This window comes from Chionomys nivalis, chromosome 11, assembly GCF_950005125.1.
Source record: "Chionomys nivalis chromosome 11, mChiNiv1.1, whole genome shotgun sequence".
NCBI lineage: Eukaryota > Metazoa > Chordata > Mammalia > Rodentia > Cricetidae > Chionomys > Chionomys nivalis.
The window spans coordinates 46172303-46185081 of NC_080096.1; the positions used below are offsets into that span (position 1 = coordinate 46172303).

General features: G+C 46.2%; 1 protein-coding gene across 2 annotated transcripts in view; it reads right to left on the minus strand.

Moving 5' to 3' along the window:
• The window catches only part of Raver2 (ribonucleoprotein, PTB binding 2), a 73648-nt gene that overhangs the window by 36413 nt on the left and 24456 nt on the right, over positions 1–12779 (minus strand). For both annotated transcript variants that reach the window (XM_057785219.1, XM_057785218.1), the window contains exons 3-4: positions 5536–6005; positions 1947–2138 (exon numbers count right to left, since the gene is read on the minus strand). In XM_057785219.1, coding sequence (XP_057641202.1) covers positions 1947–2138; positions 5536–6005 — 662 coding nt within the window. The remainder of the gene's footprint in view (positions 1–1946; positions 2139–5535; positions 6006–12779) is intronic.

Here is a 12779-nt window from a genome sequence, read left to right on the forward strand (position 1 = left end):
TTTTTCCCATTTTGTTTTGTTTTGTTATTGTTGCTGTTGTTATTCTGCTTTTGAGACAGGGTTTCTCTGTGTAGCCTTGGCTGTCCTAAAACTCACTCTGTAGACCAGGCTGGCCTCGAACTCAGAGATCGTTTCATCTGCCTTTGCCTCCCAAATGAGGGGATTAAAGGCATGAGCCACCACTGCCCACCTGTTTTAGATACCTGCAGGAGGAATCAGGAAACAACAGATAAAGGGCAAGCTGAAGACTTGTGGGGGTCAGAGGAGCCTCTCATTTGCAGGGGCACCAAGCCACCCAGCTGCCCATTTCATATCCACGATGACAGTGTCCTGGCTTCAGAAATCAGTGGCTGGACCGGTTCAGAATTTTAAGCTTGGCAATTCCAACTGAGCAAACACAAGTTAAGCAGAGGAAAGGAAACTGGTAGTGAAGAAAAGGCTAAGCAGTGGCTTTGGGAGTGAAAACCCAAGGATGCTAACTCACCCTGGAGACAGAACAGATCCAGGGACAGGAGTGAACTCACTAACAGGAGATGCAGTAGGGGTGTAGGGGTGAGAGGAACAATAGCCACCTTCCCACCCAGCCCCACCTCCTCCTCTGCTTTTCTCTCTCTGCTGATCTCTAATCTACTCAGGGCTGACTTTCCACAGCCTGACTGTCACCAGTCACTTCCTCATTTACTTATCTACGAGTTCTCCAGTGCTGAATTCAATCTGAGTCCTTTGTCTATGCCATACTCTTCAGCATCAATGCGCCTCTCTACATCGGTGGTTCAACCTGAACATTTACCCCTCTCCAAACAGCTAATTCAGCTCAGACTATTGCTCAGCCCGCCTCCTTAGGGTCACCAGATTTAATGAAGAACACAGGATGCTCAGTGAAACTTGGAGTTCAGAATATGAATAACTTTTAATAGGAGTATGTCTCATACAAAATCTGTATTTATTTGGCAATCCTATCCTCCACCCCCATCAACACATGCCATTACCTCACCCATTCCTTAATGTCACACTCAAATGTCATCTTCATCATGAAGTTTGTCCTGATTTTTTCAAAGGAGTATCCCTTCCTTCACTAAACCATCAAAATCCATGCTGGGCTGAGATGAAAACTCTGAAGGCACAGGGCACATCTCTCAGGCCAGAGAAAGTCACAGGAAAGGGGTGAGTGTTTGGTGCCACGAAGCAATAAAGAGACAGACATCTTTTGCACCTCAGACTGAGGGGGTACTACACTGTGGGTACTCTGTGGGACTACACTGTGGAGCACCACACACAGTGGGCACCACACACCGTGGGCACCACACACCATGGTGGCACTTATGACAACTTCTGAAATAAAGAAGTATGGCACTCAAAACTTACAGCAGAGAGTAACTCAACCACTTGTTGGATGAATGAAATTTCTTTAAAAACTAGTCCAGGTAGTGGCTGGAGGGAAAGCTTGGGAGATAAAGCACCTGCACTGTAAAGACTGAAGTCTGGGTCCCTAGAACACATATAAAAGCTGGGCAGATGTCATCCCAGCACTTGGGAACCAGACAGGGAGCCCCAGGACAAGCTGGCTAGCCAGGCTAGCTGGAATGGGTGCACGGGAACATTCTGGATTCAGTGAGAGCCTTTGCCGCAATAAAGGGGAGAGCTATCAAGAGAAAAACCTGACATCAGCCTTGGACTTACACACCCACACACAGATTGTGTACACCTGCACACACATATCCCACACACACAAATTACTCAAGATGAATACATTTTCATGAACTCTATTTCTCTCTCTCTTAACTTCCAGCTTAGTTTTACAGACACCACTTGGCCAGCTTTTTCAAAAACACACTTTAAAATCATGCACTGTCTCCAAAATAAGGACAACAATGAGAGCCCAGGGAATAAGCACTAACTTGGGAGGTTAAGATAGTCGTCGCCTGTCGAGGTAGCACGTCACTCACCACGCGCTGAGCCGCTATGAGGGCTGCCAGAGTGCTTCGTCCTGGCGCTCCCGGGGCACAGAAGGATAGCTGGACTTGGCTCCCCTTGACGGTAATGCCATCTGTCACCTGCTGAACCTCTTCGGCATGTTCCGCTGTGCTATATTCAACCACTGCAAAGCTACCACCATGACCGCCTTCATCCTGTGCAAGCTGACACCACACAGCACATTAAAAAGAGATTCTAAAATTGATTTATGAACATTCGTTTGCAGTAATCATTTCCAAAGTCAACATCCAGGCTGTTCTGGTGACAATACTAAATTTCTTCCCCAACTTACTTAGACACAGTTGTTCCCTGAAAACAGGAATTTCAACCCAATGTTTTTATTTCCTAATTTAACAGTCACCAGTCTCCTACTTATTAGGAAATAGGCACACACAATTAGTAATTAATAGGAAAATATAATTAAATAATCACATTAAAACTTTCTTTAAAACATCAGATTCATGGATAAGACACTGGTTATTTGACTACGTATCAATGAAAAACAGTGTTATCAAAAGAAGATGGGTGGGAGGAGCCACAGTCAACTTTTATTTCAACATACTAAGCAAATCCCAGGATTCTGGTAAAGGACACAAAATAAATCTTATTTCGGAAACACATGCCTAGCATCCACCATCCACAGCACACAGCCTTCACTTCTGAGGATGGGCTCACCAGCTACTGCCCACTTGTGGGCGTGTGCAGGGCGACAGTAAAGGCCTGGCTCTATAGCCTTCCGTGGAGAATGTAGGGAAGAAGGATGTGTCACCACACAGTTCCAGCACTCGGGCACATATGAATGATCTTAAATACGCTTACACGCCAACGTGACAGACGTGACAAAATCAAGCTTGTGTCTTTGAGAAGCCACAAACACAACCCTATCTGTGTTTTTATATCACAAGCTAATATAACAATACTTCATAATATTTATTTTAAAACTTAACTTTTGCTTTCTTGTTACACTCAGGCCAATTTTCCATTTTTCCCTCTTCAAGATCTGTACTCCTTTAAACTACCCTAAAATTTGTTTTGCTTCACAAAGCTTTTTCCAAATGTGGAAGGCAAAGGAAAAATACACACCTCTTCCAAATATTCCTCCGAGAGCTCAATTCCTCCTCTAATTCAAACCAGATCTTCAGATCAGAGCTGTAAAAGCCAGCAGTCCCTTTGGTTTCCTGACTGCAAGAGTCCAACTCCCGCCATTCTCTGCTGACTGCCGCGGACAGGAGGAGTCTGACCGCGACATCCTTGGAGAAGCAGCTATGCAAATGTCGCCTGAGTGGATCTCTGAAGCTTTAAGCCTACTACTGTCGCTCTTGTTACAGTGGGATGACTTGGTTTTGTTTTTGTTTTGTTTTCTGAGAAAGGGTTTCTCTGTGTAACAGCCTTGGCTGTCCTAGAACTTGCTCTGTAGACCAAGCTCTCCTCGAACTCAGAGATTCGCCTGCCGCTGCCTCCCAAGTGCCGGGATTAAAGGCGTGCGCCACTGATGCCCAGCATTCATCTTTTCTAAAGCACAGCACCTGAAGGCTTCCAAAATGAATCTCTTTAAAACACATCAGCAGTGTGAGAGTGGGCCAAGCAGTTCAATACCAGAACTATTTAAAGACATTTCCATTATTCTGAAGCATTTTAGCAGAAGCTAAGGGTCACTCAACAAAACACTAGCAAACAGATTCTACACCATACAGCTAAACATGGTGACCTGTAAGGTTCCTGCCAACTCCTGCGTTCACAGTTCAGATCATGTATCATATGTATCACAGTGTGACAGATGGCTCTCTCCCCCACATTTGCTCCAAAGGTCTACCTCCAGAGAACTAAGGACACATGAAGGCTGGATAACACTCAGGACAACAGCACTATATAACTCTCAGTATTTAACAATATCAGCATATCACGAGGCAATCCTCTCCAAGAATTGAGCAAAAACTGGGTCAAAGATTTGTCACAAAATACTCTAATTTTCTACAAGTCTTAGATGGTTTCTTTAATGCTTTGCTGGGAGGGGGGAACAAAAATGTAGGAAAAACCAAGATGGGGCCATTTGTCTCAACTATGCATACTGCTGCATAATCTACTCACATGCAGAAGCTAAAAGGGCCAATCTCGTAGAAAGGAGGGAACAAACTGGCAGTCACCAGTGGAGAATGGATCACCAGTAGAGAAGTTGTGGGTACAAGGCATAAAATTTGAGTTAGACAGTAACGCGTAAGTGCAGGCGATCTATTATAAAATACGCTGCATCACCATTAATACACCGTATTCCTGGAAAACTCCGAGAGTGGGTGCTGAGCTTTCTCATCACAGAAGATGGTAACTGTGGGTAATGCATGGTCAGTCAGCTGGCTTTAGGCTCCCCACCATGTGTGCATACTTCAGAGCATCATGCTAGACATGACAAATGCATACAGCCTTATCTGTTCATTTAAACACACACACATGAGCACAGCCAACTCTAAAATTTTCATTGCGCTACAGGAATTTGGCAAATGTTGGGTGAGGGAAAAAAAGGGGGAGCAGAGAGTTGGGACAGTAAACATGAAAGTAAAGGGAGGGGGAAGAGGAAACGCAGGGAACAGAGGAAGAACTGACCGGCTCATCAGAAAGTTGCTGGGGAGGAGTCACACAGTGCCGGGCTCCAGGCAGTTATGAGGATGCGTTTACTACAGTAAGGTGCTCAGAACCGCTCCCCAGCATGGCCAGATCTTCTCCGCATGCCTCACCCACCACAACCCCATTCAGATAGAAGGGCCTGCCTTACACTTTATCAAAGTTTTCCAGCCTCCCTTGGGTCACTCTTCATGGAGGATGTGTACCAGTTCACCTGTCAGTCATCTACAAAACCGTGAAGCACTGAGACAGAGTTCTACTCTCTTCATTTGACATAGCCTAGCACTGGCCCAGAGAAAATGATCAACACCTGAGTCGAAGAGGCAAATGGCTTAATGGATAAATGGCTGGACAAATGGGTGGAAAGACAGGGAATGAGTAAGCAATGGATTTGCTATGACACAATGAACCAAGGCCCATCAACAAAAGGGAATGTGTTGGGGGCTGCAGACCCTTAGACCCTTTGACCCCTGACTTAACCCTTTGCCTGCCAGAGTGAATGGCTTGTTTTCCTGTGCCTGCAGCTGCTCTGAGCACGAGACCCTATGAGTTCCTGATGGCAGGGGAGTGAATTCTGGTGGGTTTACAGCTGAAAAATCCCAAGAGCTGGGGCGTGGCTATCAGTTAAGGATCCCTATATCAGCTTCCCTGGAGCACAATAAAGTTGGCATTTTTGTTTCAAGGATGACCCGTGTCCCTGTCTGTCTGTGTGTGTATGTGTCTCAATCTCCAGCCCCTTGCCCAGCTCGTGAACCGTCCCATAGTGCAAGCACTACAGGAATGACTTAACATGTTTTTAGAGTCCTCATTATAGACTAGAGAAGAATTAAAATCGCCCGTGATATTGCATGGATACAACAGATAAACAGGTGTACACACAGACATCGATGAGCGATGCATGCAGCTAGTTTTAAATCCCTCAAATGAAGTCTTAGCAACACATACCTGGCAAAACACAGGCCTATGGATGCCAGAGAAAAGTTGCAAGAGCTCTTCGGAATCCCTGTAGTCACTGGGCAGTTTATCTATACAAAGGCACTTAGAATGGATGAGCTCTGAGGCCAAGAGGTTAACATCCATCCACTGTGCGAAGAGTGCCGAGGCCCCCATCTGCCGGCCCAGCAGCTCCAGTCTGGCCTTGGCAGCGAAGTCCTTTTTCATGTACTCCACAAACCCATAGCCCTTGGAGTGGCCGGTAACTTCGCTGTAGACCAAAAAACACCTCTCGATGTTCCCGTACGCGCGGACGAGTTCTTCAAACTCTTCCAGCGTGAAGGAGATGGGCAGGTTGGTGATGCACAGGAGGGCATCTGTGGGCTGCAGCTGCACTATCAGCTCTCGGCCTCGAAAGGAAAACTGATGGAATCTCTGAATTGCGCTCTGCGCCTGCTCCCCGTTCAATAAGGTCACAAAAGCTGCAAGATAACAAAGGGAATTGAGAGGATTTGAGGTCACTGTTTTCATCCATCACCTGCTGTCACCCACAGTAAGGCAGACACTTTATGCCTCAGGCTCAGTATATACAAAAATACATACCTTTTTTATGAAGCAAAATTATCACAAAATATACCTATTTTAAGTTTCGCTACCTAGCGCTTGCTGGCCCAAAACTCAGTGTATAAACCAAGCTGAGTTGAAACCCAGAGATGCAGTTGCCTGTGTCCCCGCCTCTCCAGTGCACCACCGAATCTGACCTCAGTGCTGATTTTGCTGCTATTGTTTAGAAACTGCTTTTCTAGTGTGTGTGCAGGGGGTATCTGCACATGTATATGTGCGGATGTATAGGGAGGCAGGCCTGTGAGTGCATACGGAGGTCAGAGGGGGGCGCCAGTGTCCTCTGCCACCTTATCCCTCTGAGGTGGAGCCTATTCCTCAGCCCAGACAGAGCTCTTGCTGTTTTTCAGCAAGCCCACACAGGGCTATGGTTACGATTATGGGAGCTTGTGAGCCCATGCTTGGCTAGTGATGTAGGTGCTGGGATTCAAACTCAGGTCCTCATAACTGCTCAGAAAATGTCCTTAACCCCTGAGCCACCTCTCCATCCCTGACTTTTTCAATTCTAATTTATTGTTAGAAAAAAGTTATTGTCTTTTTTTTAATGCTGAGCCTCAACTCAACTAATTTCACGGTCAGTTTTTCAAGTAAAAACCTGAGTAATTCTACTAGGAATTCCACCATTCGATCTGAGGGATTCTGCATGGGGTATTTTCTAACCCCTCAACAACAATGCAAAGTTTTATGAAGCCTTTATAAAAACCCTCAATTGAAAAATGAGGCCTCTTCCCCAGAAAGAGCTAAGAGACTTTCATAGGAAGGACCTGAAAAACTGAAAGTACAGTAAAAGATGCCAAAATGCCTGAAGGAAACCAGGTTTCCCCACATCCTTCTCAGAGCACTAAAATCATGAAGACAGTGAGCGGCTTGGAATGAGCTCACTCCCAGCACCCGAATGACAGAAGAGAACCAACTGCCACAGCTGTCCTCTGCTCACATGTGCATTTGTACGCACACGTGCACACACACACACAATCAGTGTCATTTTTAAACAGATGATAAAACAGACTGGCTAGCTTCAAAGAACCTATGTGTACCACGATTTTCTTTCAGGTCACCAACCAGCTTCCAAATCATGACTCAGAGACTTATTAGTTATGATGTTCGGCTTATCTTAGACTCATTTCTAGCTAGCTCTTTTAACTTAAATTAATCTGCTTCTCTTTATCTACCCTTTGTCTCGAGGCTTTTTACTTTTCTTTCCTTCTGGAGATCTTACTTTCATTGCTTCTCGTGTCTGGCTGGCAGTTGCGTGGCTTCTGGCCTCTCATTCTCTTCTCTTTCTTCTCTTTCTCCTCCTACTTACTCTGCCTGACAGCCCCGCCTATCCTTTTTCTGCATAGCTATTGGCCATTCAGCTCTTTATTAGACCAATCAGTTGCCTTAGTCAGGCAAGACGAAAATAATGCAACACATGTTTACATAATAAGACACACATCCTTACATTGTGAAACAAATGTAACACACCTTTACACAATTAAAATATTCCACAGCATAAACAACTGTAACACATCTTTGCCCAGTTAAAATACTCCACAACACCCATGAGTGTATATAACTTCATATATGACTTTGATAAATAAAATCAAATGAAAAAATAACATAATTTTGATCTTGGGCAAATATTTTAACCTACAATCTCAGTAAAAACCATTTTAAAAGCTACCTAAGCTATTTCAGCATCAAATAATAAAATGTATGAAATAAAAAACTTGACATAGCCTGGCTGGTGACACACACCTAGAGTCTCGCACAGGTGAGACAGAGACAGGAGGACCATAAATTCAGGGCAATCCTGGGCTACCTAGTTGCAACAGGGAGACCTTGCCTCAAACAAACAACAAAGAAACAACCGTGACACATGTGAGTTGCAAATCAATGAACTACACAGGTTCCCGTTTGTTAAAATGAGGGTGTGAGGGTGATCATCCCACTGATGACCAGGGTTGATTCGGCTGATCTGGCTGGCTAGGAGGGTGTCTCCTTCCTCCCTCACTGTGCCATGTGTCCCTCCTGAAGCTGCGCACTCAAAGAGGACAACCTTCCCCAAATAGGGGAGGACTGATCTCCAATCAGGAGTATACAAAAGCAGCTGAGCTCCCCTGCTAGGACCTCCAAATGAGCTCTCAAAGTCTGTGTTTTTTAAAATTAAAATTTAATTATATCAATTTATCTGTCATCACTAACTGATATAAATATTTTTAAGAACTTTTGCAAGAAATCCTGAAAGCCTCCAATTAAAATACCACAGAGCAATGCACAAATAAATAAGCTGCTTTCTAGAACTGCCTTGTCTTCTCCTTAACGAGCACCGTGGACAGTCCCACAAACACTTGACTCTTCCAAGAGATTCAAACAGAACACTGTAGTATGTGCTTCAGAGCAAAGACATGGGGCTGGGGGGAATCTTGCAGCATGGGCAATTCTGTCCTCCTTCAATTGGTCCTAATGCCCAGGGGTAGCTCTTGGAGTGTTAGCATTTTACCACGCCGAGTGATGTTAACATTTAAAGCAACACGGTTTTCATTGGGCAAGCTCTCCAAATGCCAAGGACAACACAACAGCTAACTCTTCCAACGGGAGAGCAGAAACAGCCCTTAGAATTAACTCTTGGTTTCCAAAACCAGTTTTTTTTAAAAACCTTGAGATGTTTCATTTTTTTACTAGTTACTTTTCTTGTTGGCACAATGACATGACAGGTGCACCTGTCTTAGTTAGGGTTACTATAGTTACGATGAAACACCGTGACCACTGAAGGAAGTCAGGGCAGGAACTAAAACAGGACAGGAACCTGGAGGTGGGAGCTGACGGAGGCCATGGAGGGTGCCGCTTACACTGGCTTGCTACAGAACGCAGGACCACCAGGCCCAGGGATGGCAACACCCATTCCCTATCAATCATTAAGAAAATGCTCTACAGGTTTGCCCACAGCCTGAGCTTATGGAGGCATTCTCTCAACTGAGGTTTCTTCCTCTCCGATGGCTCTAGTTTGTGTCAGGTTAACACAAAATTCCAGCACAACTGACCCCTTGTCAACTTGACACACCAACGTATCATTGCTGAGCCACAGCCTTTCCTTTCCTGTTCATCAAGATCACACATTAATAAAGACATCACAGCATCGCTAATCCCAGCACTCAGGAGGCAGAGGCAGGCGTTTGAGGTCAGACTGGTCTACAGAGCAAGTTCCAGGACAACTAGGGCTACAGAGAAACCCTGTCTCCAAAAACAAAAACAAAGCAGATAAAAAAAAATCACATTATAAAACATTTTATGTGCTTAAAAAGTCCCACAGCCTTACAAATTCAAACACTTTAGAAGTAGTTTCTTAAATAGCCAGTCTCTTTTAAAATCCAAAGTCTCTGCACACCAAAATCTCTTTAAAAATTTGAAGTCTCTCAACTCGCTAGGGCCTCCTGTAAAATCAAAAATAAATTGCTTTCTTACTTCAGGAAGGTTAGAACCAGGGCACGGTCACAAATCTGAACAAAGCAAAGCCAAACTCCAACAGTGTGAATAACTGGTTCACTATCTGGGATTCACTCGTGATCTTCTGGGTGCCTTCAAGGAGCTTGGGTTACTCCTGCGGCTCCGCCCTCCGCGGCTCCGCCCTCCGCGGCTCCGCCCTCCGCGGCTCCGCCCTCCGCGGCTCCGCCCTCCGCGGCTCCGCCCTCCGCGGCTCCGCCCTCCGCGGCTCCGCCCTCCGCGGCTCCGCCCTCCGCGGCTCCGCCCTCCGCGGCTCCGCCCTCCGCGGCACACAGCTTGAGTTCTAAGGTCCGGCAGGCTCCATTTCACCTCTGCTGTTCTTGGGTGGCCGTCCCCTGGTACTGGCATTTCCAAAACCCTGGGGTTCCTTGCTGCAAATGGGCTGCACTTTTCAGCCTCTCCAGGGGTCTCTTCGTGGTACCAAGCTTCAACTTCTCTGCATGACCCCCTCAGTCCTGGGCCTTCACCTCCAATGAGGCCGCACCTTCACCAACGCCCTCTCACAGCACCGAGCCTCAGCTGCTGTCCATGACCCCTTCATGCCTCCAAACCAGCACCACCTGGATGGCTCTTACACTACTACCAAGTTTGGCTGCCAGCCCTAGGCACAACCTTGGTCGCCTCTGGAAAACAAGTTTTGTGTGTTGACTCTCAGTAAACACTTCACAGAAGATTTCACCTCAATGATGCAAGTCTCTGTTCCTTACAGCTAATTCCCCAGCCCCAGGCGACAGGCATCAATTGTCTCAGCCAAGCAAAGGTTTCACTTCAATGAGTCTAGTCTCTCTAGTTGCCACTGATTCTTCTGCCCCAGCTTCCAAAGCCACAGAACCTTAATTCAAAGGAGCAAATTGGCAACGGCCCTGACAGTCTTTAGGTAATTTTTAAACTTCCCCCTTGAACATTGCAAGCCAGGCCTCCATCCTCTGCATTGCTTTCAACATCCTTATCTTCCAGAGTCCCACAGAACAGCTCACCAAGCTCTGAACACTCAATGGCTTTTCTAGCCCAACATCCCAGGATCCTTTCATAATCCTCCCCCAAACAACACGGTCAGGTCTGTCACAGCAGTATCTTACTAGCCTGGTACCAACTGCTGTTTCGGGTAGGGTTGCTATTGCTATGATGAAACCCCACGACCAAAAGAAAGATCAGGAGGAAAGGGTTTATTTGGATTACACTTCCATACCGTAGTCCATCACTGTAGGAAGTCAGGACAGGAACTCAAACAGGGAAGGACCTGAAGGCGGGAGCTCATGCGGAGGCAATCGAGGGATGTTGCTTACTTAATGAAGTAAGTCACAAAACAATCCCACACCAGTTTGGAATTATGATTAATAAAAGGATTCTTTATTTAAAGGGAAAAGACTTACAGATCACCGTCCTAGACAACAGCCTCCTGCATGACCAGGAAAAGTGTCTGGTAGTCAGAAGTGGAATCCGAAGCAAGAGAGAGTGGAGGGCTGCCGCCGCTTTTTTAAAGCGAAAGATAACCACACCCCAGTGGGCTGGTATCTCAAAGGCTATTGGCTGATGGAGCAAAAGTAGCTCCCGCAGCACTTACTGGCTTGCTCACCCTGGCTTGCTCACTCCGCTTTTCTATAGAAGCCAGGACCACCTGAGTAGGGTGCTACCACCCATAATAGGCTGAGCCCAGCCCCATCAATCACTAATTAAGAAAATGCCCTGCAGGTTTGCCTACAGTCAAATCTTATGGAGGCATTTTCTCAATAGAGGGTCTCTCCTCTAAGAAGATTATAGGTGGATCAAGTTGACATAAAACCAGCCAGCAGGCACCCCAAGGAAAGGAAATTTATCATGGCTCACAGTTTAGGGGTACAGATCATCATGGTGAGGAAGTCCTGGTGGATTCGGTCAGGAAGCAGACAGTAACAAAGGCTGGCACTCAGCTAACTCTCTCCTTTTTGTACAGCCCAGGACCCCTGGTCATGTGCTACCTCAGTTAGATACTCCGACACAGACACGCCCCTTACAGCTCTAGGCTCCGCAGCCCAGTCAGGCAGCCATATAGCATCATTTAACCCCTTTTCCCTAAAACACACAAACATTGGTTTGTTAGATCCTGGCTATGTTCTCTATTAGCCCATAAAACTGTGAGCTTAAGCTGGAGGGCCGGGGACTTGAAGTCTCTGACCATCCCCTTATGTTCCCTAGGCACTCGTTCCCGACTCTGAACACCTGTGTGAGCACTCTTGCCTGAGTCTGCATACCTGTGTGAGCACGCTTGCCCGAGTCTACACACCTGTGTGAGCACGCTTGCCTGAGTCTACACACCTGTCTGTGCACTCTTGCCTGAGTCTGCACGCCTGTCTGAGCCCACCTTCCACTTCCTTTTGCCGCATCTTCCTCTGCTCTCAAATGAAAGATAGCAATCTCCAGGGTCTTTCCTGGTAGAATACTCATGAGACCCAAATTCAAATACCCAGAAGCACCAAACCACTGAATCCCTGCTCTCACACTACCCTCCTGCCCTGGGCAATCAAGTCCTTTTTTATTCAGTAGTATGTCTAGTTATAGACTAGGCACTGGAAGAGCACTGTTATTCAGCACTGAGTTCATATTCCAATTGGGGAATAAGACATTCAACTGGGAGTTACATATGTGGGGTTTCCTAAGGGGAAGGGAAGGGGCTGTGAGACCAATCACACTGAACCAAGTACTCTAGTCTGAGGGCATGGAGCCACATGCTGGCTCTGAAATCTTCACCTGAAGGAACACACGTTATGTCCACTATCGTTTTATTTATGAAAAGACACATCTGTCCTCTCAAGACCCCTAGGAGGGAGAACAAAAGAGTGTCTCATGCCCAAGAGAACCCCCAACAATCTAGGGATGATCATGTCACATTCCACAGACTGGAAACAGATTCCTATGTGTTTCCCCCAAGGGGAGATGCAGTCAGGGTGCTGGGAACTGGGGTTCCTCTGTATCTGGGAGTCTTCTGCTGTTTTTGTTTCTGAGGGGCTGGGGGGTGTTTTCAATTCGGCAATACACATTAAGCTATACACTTTGGGGGGAAATGCTGGGACCAAGCCCTTTTCCTTGCACAAGCTAGGCAAGTGCTCCACATCAAGTTGTAATAAATTTAATAAATAAATTTATCAGTTCTAGATAAATGATTTGCATTA